Genomic DNA, 8,779 nt, shown 5'->3' on the forward strand with positions numbered 1-8,779 from the left:
AAAAAAAAAAAAAACACAGCTCAGAACATCAGGGTTCCAAAAGGGTCTCTTCTTACCATGTTTGAAGATACTTTGGTTGCTTCTCATTTATTTCCTTTGAAACATTAATCCTTTCATTTGTGTCTGATCTTTTGTGATCAGTCTTATTTTAGAAAGAGATATAAAGTTTGTCTGGTTTGTTGTGTGCTAGAACATTGAGAATAGAAACCCAAACCTAGCGGTACTTGAGCAAAGGTTTCTGTCCTCACAGAAGGGGACTGTGCTGGGTACTAGAGGTGATTATTCACTAGGTAAATCAGTAGATAAGCAAATGATGTGGTGAGAGCAGCATGATGATACTTTTTTGTTGTTTTCCTTTGAGATGTACTCATGGTCTTCGGCAGTATGATATAGTGGCTAAAAAGACTTAACTACTGAGATGCACGTGTGGATATTACTTAGCTCTGGCAATCAGTATCCTGCCTTATTCTCTCTGCCTCCTCATTCCCCCTCTCTCTTTTTCTCTCATTTCTCTTCCTTCTGACCTCCTCTTAAAAGGTTCCCTGAATGTTTCAGGCATTAAAAAAATTAGACTGAAATACACTATCTTATTATTTCCTACTTTCACTGATTTCCCACTTTCAGAAACTCCTTGAAAAAAAAATTCTTTGAATATTGGTCACAAAAATCTCCCTGAGTGACCAGAGCATTGCTGCTTGCCAAGTTAGTTAATTAGATTTTTTTTTAGTTCATTGTGCTTAATACTTAAAGGTGATATGCAATTACGTTAATATATTTGTGTGTGTATGCACACCTTCATGCATCCTCCCTTTCTTGTATGTTCATTTCTGTACTATTTTTCTTATACATAAAAGTTTATATGTACATCTTTACCCTATGTATAAAATGGGTAGGGAAGAGGGATAGTAGGTGATTTAGTCAGTGGATCAAAAGTAGTTTTGAATTACTTTGGCTGTAAAATAGCTGTGAATTGAGTGTTAAAAACACAGATCTAGCTAAATTCTGCTACAGATTACAGATGAACAATGTGGTTTTAACAGGACATTTCTCCTCTTTGGCCTCCATTTTCCTAGCTAGTTATGTTAGGGCTTTGTGCATGATGCTTTTCAAAGTCTCTCAGTGAAAAAACCAGAAGAATGCCTCTCTCATTCATTATTCAAAGACTATTGATTGAAGCTCTATACTTTTCCAGGTAGTCCAAGTAAAGTAAACAGAACAGGCTAAAATTCATTGGCTCCTCAGGCATTCATTTTAATGAAAGAAGATAATCAGTTGTTAGAGAATGTAGGGGGTGATAAGTAGTATGGGGGCTAATAAAGCCTTGTGAATAGGGAATACATTATGGGAAGGGGTTGCACTGGAAATAGTAGGGGGGATCTCAAGTTGGGGAAAGTGAACCATGTAGTTATGTGAAGAGCATTTGAGGCAGAAGCTCTCACATTGAAATGCACCAAGGAAACCACCGTGAGCTAGAGTAGCAGGGCTGGAGAGGGGCAGAGGGCATGTAGTCACCTTTCCTGGGAGTAATTTGACTATTGTTCTGAAACAGGAATGAAGAGCAAGGAATGGCATGTTGGAGAAACAGGGAGACTGTGACTAGGCTGGTAACAGGAAAGAGAGAGTGAAGTAGTTAGATCTGAGGGTTATTTTTTTGGGGGGGGTGGGTACTGACAATTTGCTGATGGGTTGGATGTAGTAGAGAATAAAGGGGAATAGAGCTTAGCTTCATGATGTTTTGCCAGAAGAACTGGAAAAATAGAATCACCATGAACTAAGGTGGGAATTCTAACATAAAAGCAAGCATCAGGAAGTCATTCAGACTTGACATGTGTTATAGAGATCTCTAGTAGACATGTAAATGAGTATGTCAAGTGCATAGTTGACATGTATGGACCTTGAGTTCTAGGGAACAGCCTGGACTGGAGAAATGATTGCACAGTCATAGCTTTTAAATGGCATTTAAAACCATGAGACCAGTCACAGTGCTTCTTGATGGAGCCAGTGCAGGTGGGGAAGAGGTCCCAGGACAGTGCCCTGGAGCCCTTCAATGGTACCTAGGAGATGAGCAAACTCAGAAACGGAGAAGTAGAGGCCAGTGAGACAGGAGGAAAATCAGGCAGCGCTGTCTTTTCATCCCAACCAAACTCAGCAGTGGTTTTTTTTTTTAATAAATAAATAAATAAAATTTTTATAGTGAAAACTTAATTTTATTTTTTTTAGATTTTTTAAATTTTAACATTTATCATTTTTTACATTTTTTAGACAATATAAGCAAATATTGTCAAACTCAGCAGTTTTGAAGCTTGATAGCTTTCATTCTCCCCCATCATGCTTCACTGGATCTAGGATGATGGGCTGCTTACACTTTCCAGACCATAGAGGCTCTATAGCATAATCTTTTCTTCTGCTGCAGGCTAGAGATTCTCAGGCAAATAAAAAACTAGATATCTAATAGAACCTTTCCTTTAGTAAACCCATGGTCAGGAGTCAACATATCTGTTTCTTTTTCAGACGTTGCTGGTAGATTAAATGAGACAAGGACTGGGACTTGGCCATTGGAGTCTAGCATGACGTGGTAGAGGGATGGGACCAAAAGCCTAACTGCAATGGATTAAAGAGAGAATTGGAGAGAGGAAATTGAAGTTAGCAAATATAAACAGCTTTCCCCGTTTTGCCAAAAGGGAATAGGAGAAATAGACAGCTGAGAGGTGACTTGGGGGCAAGAAAGGACTGGCTTTAAGGTGGGGGAAATAATAATGAAATAATAGCATGTTTTTGTGCTGATGAACTGATTCAGTATAAGAGGAAAATTAGTAACATAGGATAATAGAAGAGAAATCACTGCCAAGGTATTTATTTAAGTGGGCTGAGGATATAGGTCTAGTGCATATCTGGAGCGCTGGCTTTAGGAGCATGGAAGATGCATTTCAGATGCAGTGGTGGGGAGGGCAGAAGGAAGGGTAGTGCGGGTTGGTAAGAACTGCTAGGGGAACTTATGGAGGGTCTCTCCTAACTTGTTTATTTTATTCAGAAATTAGGATCGTAAGATCGCCAGCTCAGGCTAAGAACTGGGGAATAGATGGTGTTTTGCAGAGAAAGAAGATGTTGCCTGGGTCGGTGGGCTATTACCTTGTCAAGAGGCAGGATTTCTCAAGCTGAGCCCTGTTGACATGTGGGCCTGGAGAATCCTCTGTTGTAGGAGACTAGCCTGTGTGTGTTGTGACATCCCCAAGTTGTGACATCCCAGTCACTGCCAGTTTTCCCCTGGGGACAAATTTTTTTCTGGTAGAGAACCACCAGCCTAAGGATGTATGGTGTGATTGTCAGGGAGCATGAACAGCCCAGTTGAGGTTCATACTTATGAATTTAACATGAGATCATTCAGTGTTGTTGTGTTGTACTCAGGAGGCAGGTGCAGGCACAGAATAAGCAGAAAGTCAGATTTGATAAGGGATGGGGTTTTTCCAAGTGAGTACAATGGAGAGAGAGGAGACGAGCCAGGAAGTGATATTAATAATTAATCATGGAATTTATACTGGGTGAGGATGAAAGTGAGGAAAGATGGTAGATATATAGATTTTAAGTCCAGCTGGGGTCAAAGGGTGATTTGCATTGGGAATCCAGAGATAGTGGCAAAGTGTTAGGTAATTTTCACAATGAAACTAATCTGTGTTGGTGTCTAGGGAGGAAATCTCAGATGGAAGAGGTGCAGGATGAGCTCATCCACAGACTGACCATTGGCCGGAGCGCTGCTCAGAAGAAGTTCCATGTGCCACGGCAGAACATGTCAGTTATCAACATCACTTACGACTCCACACCAGAGGATGTGAAGACATGGTTACAGTCAAAAGGTTTCAACCCTGTGTAAGTGTCACAGAACACTTTACAATTATGTGTGAAAAACTTGCATTGTTTGCAACTTAATTGCTCAAATGTTACAAATGACTCAAAAAATGTCAGTCTACAGTTGCTTTGTACCTCACTCAGGTAATGATAGAAGAATTGGAAGATGCAAAAAGAACTATCATTTAACCTGATTTTCAGGTGGCGCTGTCTTTTCATCCCAACCGAACTCTCAGCAGTTTTGAAGCTTGATAGCTTTCATTCTCCCCCATCATGCTTCAACAGGGCTAGGATGATGGGCTGCTTACACTTTCCAGACCATAGAGGCTCTATAGCATAATCTTTTCTTCTGCTGCAGGCTAGAGATTCTCAGGCAAATAAAAAACTAGATATCTAATAGAACCTTTCCTTTGGTAAACCCATGGTCAGGAGTCAATATACCTGTAATCAAAACATCTTATGTGTTACTTGATCCAGTGAACTGTTTGATCAATGTGCAGTCAGGAGAATTTGCCATATGATAAACTCACCCAGCATGACTGAAAAACTGAGCTACACTGACTAGTCTTTTGCCTGGTTAACTAGAAAGTCACCTATTCCTTCTGTGAAACACCACATTTCTAGTAATTAGTACCATATAATAATCAATTGTCTTCTTTTCCATAATTCATAATCACTCAGCCTGATTATGAAGTCATCCTCAGGAAAGGTCCTAGCCTCTGTTCTGAATACATAGCGGTTCCAGCATGCAGACCTCTTGCAAAAGAGTCAGAGCCAGACCAGACATTTTTCTCTTTTTCCAGGTGGTATTTTTAATGCTCTCTTTTTTCCTTGTATTTTTCTATTTTAGGACTGTCACTAGTCTTGGAGTATTAAATGGTGCGCAACTTTTCTCTCTCAATAAAGATGAACTGAGGACAGTCTGCCCTGAAGGGGCTCGAGTCTTTAGCCAAATTACTGTACAAAAAGCTGCATTAGAGGTATGATAAGTTAATCTGTACTGTTTTCTGCATTAATTAAGAGTGTGTAATTAGTTAACTGTTTTTGTCCACATTGGTCAACTTCACTTTCATGAAAAGCTGTATTTGTTTCAGCTTTTGTAATTTGTCACTAGACACCATCAATGACCATTTGCAAGGAGATTTATTTATTGTAAATGCTCTTGTAACATGAAGCTTGAGCAAGTACTTTGAGAAATGGAATGAAAAGCCAAATGTTCTTTTTATAGGTGTTTAGTATTGCTTTAGGAATTCTAACTTTGACACAATAATGGACCTTCACTTTTAAGAGCATAAACATGTGTTAAGTGTCTGGAACTCTTCTGCCTGTCCTTAGTTTAGAGATTCTAGTACATTAGAGATGATAGGTCATAGAACCTTGACTGTGTGAGTCTCAGTTCTAGTTATACATCTAAATAATCAGAGGACAAATGCTAGGTAGGGATCATCAAAAATAGGAAGCCCAGAAGGGTAATTATTGAGTGAAAGTATCCGTGTGAAAGCAGGGAAGTAAATATTTTTTAGACGAGATAACCTTGCGCTAGTCTCCTCTCCCTAAAATGGGCAAAGCAAGGTAGTAGTTTTCGGTGGTTACACACAGCTTTTAGCTTTCATGCAAATTATACTTGGGCTGAAATGAAAGAATATAGACTTTGGTTGGAGATTACTACTTAATTATCTCTAGCAGGTATATTATAAATTTAGCAGTTAAACAACAGTAAAATAGCTTCATGCATACAACCCTGTAACTGCTCTGAGTCAAGAGAAATGACCTTCACCCTGGAAATGTTTCCTTGACATTGATTGCCATTGTATATTGACAGTAAATAAGGTTTTGTCTTTTGCTAGGCAGTTTTGTTACCATTATGCATTCTAATTTTATTGAGAATGCATACGTTGCTTCTTAAAGATATGATGGAAAGTTCCATATTCCTAAGACTAATTATTATAGTCATTGACTTTCCCCTCCTCCATCCTCCTGGTCTCTATTTCTCTGGGTGTACATTGAGGCAGAGGTGGATTAACTGAGGTCCTTCACCTGCCCCACCTGCCTTCACACCACACCCTTCTCTTGCATCTAGATCAGTGTTACTCACTTATGTTGCCAGAGGCTTCCACTGATGAGAGTGGAATAAGGACAGCACACAGGCATCGGAGATGGGACATGGAAAGAAGAGTTAATGGGATGTGGGAGGTTCAGATCCATATGGAGGGAAACTCAGTGTCTGATTTTAGGGCCTGATTTAGAATCCCCCAAATGCAGATGAGTGTGTTTCTATACCAAAAGAGGATTGCTTGATAATGTAGCACCCCATTGCATTCTTCTTTCTCTCAGGGAACACACGTCATTCTACATGCATCACTGATTTATCAGTTGTGTGAATGAATTTGCCTTAAGACACTTTATAAATATAAAAATTATAAATGTGATGTTTGTGAAATCCAGAAATGTCACACTTTCCCCAAGAGATAGTAGAAGAAAAACACAAGGGAATGTCACCCTGAGCCATTTTGTGATATGATTTGCAGCCTACAAACCAGCAACCAGTTTGTCTGAACCATATTTATTTTTCAGGATAACAGTGGCAGCTCCGAGTTGCAAGAAATCATGCGGAGGCGACAGGAGAAAATCAGTGCTGCTGCTAGTGATTCAGGAGTGGAATCTTTTGATGAGGGAAGCAGTCACTAATTTGTTTATTTGTTTTTGAACTCCATTATTCTTGGCATTATTCCAACGTGCTTTGTTTTAAGAAGCCATGAAGGGAATGTCAGATTCTTATTTCTTGGTATACTTAATTTATTGCCATAAAGAGTCAGTACAAACTAATAAGTAAGCAGAGAACTTGCTTCTGGGCCCATGATTTTTATTAAAGCTGACAATTTTTAAATACAATTTTTTGACCTTGGGCAATATTTTTCATACTTTTCCAAGATAAGATTTCTTTTATTGGGTTAATTATTTCCTTTCCACCTCAGTGGATAAGCAGGCATTTTTGACAGTGGCAGATTTATTTCCTGCACCAAAAGAAAGATCTGGCCCATGATTCAATATCTAAGTGATTTCAGTTTTGCCTGTGACCACAGTTTTGACTGTGGTGTCTGTAATCAGGGTATAGCTTACTTGAGACTTGCCTCTGCTTACTTGGGTTTCCTCTTTCACATACTCAGTGATAGAAAGTTTGGATTTATTTAGAGTTCTTAATGCCAACAGATTTTTAAAAACTAAACCATTTAATGAACTGTATGATACAACAAGGCCTTGAACATACAAATACAAACCCATGAAGCGTTCCCAAGGCGTTTTACTTGTCATGGCTCTGTTGACCACGATTCCTTGTAAAGCTTGTATTTTGATTTCATTTATATTCTGTTTAGTATCTATACCGTGTTCTTATATATTGGAAAGCACAAGTGGTAAAGAGGTCATATACATTGAAAATTTGTCACAGGAAGTCACCTGCATTGGCGTGCGTTACAGTATTTTGCTTAATGAAAGCCTCAGTTCCAAATAGTGATTTAAGTAGTTAAAAGGAAATTGGGGCCATTTTATGTGTTTATCTGTGTCAAGTTTTTCTGGTAATAATAAGAAACACTTAATTTACACATATTTTAATCCTGTGAAAGATTCTAGATAGAGAGAGATACTTAACCTTCAACAAATGTTATTTTTGGAACACGATTTTTGTCATTAAATGTTATATTATTTCACATATATAAAATAGATGTTATGTAAGAATGGTGTATATTTTAACATAAATCCATTTAGAGAGATTATCTAGATTCATTAATTTTCATAGTGCCTTTTTCACAAGTCAGCTAAAAAGTCTGCAATAAACAGTATTTGCTGTATGTTATTAAATGGCCGCTGTCTCATTGACAAAAGGGATTTTTGGCATGTGGACTGGGGATCCGGGATGGGTGGAATGGGAAAAAGACCACTTTTAACTGATTGCTACTTGTGATATTTGATTTATAGGACATATTTAGTCATCATTTAGAGTGACCACAATATATTTTTTTCATACACATTTGGTTTTTATCCACAGTTCCTGACTCACAGCTCCCAAAATCTTGAGATTTAAGTGTAGAGAGTGTTAAAGGTCTTTGTTATGTGAATTGGATAACTTTGGACTAGCACCTGAGGGTGGTGGTGGTGCGGGGTGTGGTTTCCTGAAGAACTGACCCCGTGATTAGAGGTTGGAACTTTCATTCCTGCCCTCTGACCTCTTGGGAGGAGAGAAGATCTGGAAGTTGATTTTCATTTGCCCTTAACAGTGACTTAATCAGCCATGCTACATAGTGAATCCTTCATAAAGGTTCAAAAAGAAGGGCTTTGGAGAGCTGCTGGGTTGGTGAACACGTGGAGATTTGGGGAAAGAATAATGCACGTGGAGGGCATAAAATTCAGTGCCCTTTTTCCATACATCATTCTTTGCATCTCTTCCACCCGGGCCTTGGAATCATGACCTTTGTAATTAATAGTGATTCCTGAGTTCTGTGTGCCATTCTAGCAAATTAATCAAACCTAAGAAGATTATTCTGGGAACTGCAGCCAAAAGTATGGACAGTAATCTAGGCTTCTATGGAGACCTGAAGTCTGAGGAGGGCACCCTGGAAATTTACAATCTGCAGCCAGTTGGACAGTAGCACAGGTAACTGCCTGAGGCTTGAGGCCTGTGCCTGAGGTAAAGGGCTGTCTTGGGAAATTGGGCCTTTTATTGTGGGTAGGTAATTATCAGAATTGTGTTCAATTCTCAGGCCTCTTGCTGGTGTCTGAGAATTGCTTGTTGGTGAGGGGAAGTCCTGCCCACACCACCATTGGAAATTGGTCTTGGGATACCAAAAATGCACCAGCATATTTCTGAGTGTAGAAATTACTCTAGAATGCTTTTTTCAAAAGTGTTTTCTCTTCTTTCCACCTACCTTTTTTATTTCAT

General features: G+C 39.0%; 1 protein-coding gene across 4 annotated transcripts in view; it reads left to right on the plus strand.

Annotated features, from left to right (window-relative positions):
• EPS8 (epidermal growth factor receptor pathway substrate 8) overlaps positions 1 to 7,696 on the plus strand; it is a 168,043-nt gene extending 160,347 nt beyond the window's left edge. For all 4 annotated transcript variants that reach the window (XM_054696427.1, XM_054696424.1, XM_054696425.1 and 1 more), the window contains 3 exons: positions 3,684 to 3,864; positions 4,694 to 4,823; positions 6,418 to 7,696. In XM_054696427.1, coding sequence (XP_054552402.1) covers positions 3,684 to 3,864; positions 4,694 to 4,823; positions 6,418 to 6,531 — 425 coding nt within the window. In that variant the 3' untranslated portion in view covers positions 6,532 to 7,696. The remainder of the gene's footprint in view (positions 1 to 3,683; positions 3,865 to 4,693; positions 4,824 to 6,417) is intronic.
• The last annotated feature ends 1,083 nt before the right edge of the window (positions 7,697 to 8,779 follow it).

The sequence above is a fragment of the Talpa occidentalis genome, unplaced genomic scaffold (genome assembly GCF_014898055.3).
Source record: "Talpa occidentalis isolate TD23 unplaced genomic scaffold, MPIMG_talOcc4v2.1 talOcc4.16, whole genome shotgun sequence".
In the NCBI taxonomy this organism is placed as follows: Eukaryota; Metazoa; Chordata; class Mammalia; order Eulipotyphla; family Talpidae; genus Talpa; species Talpa occidentalis.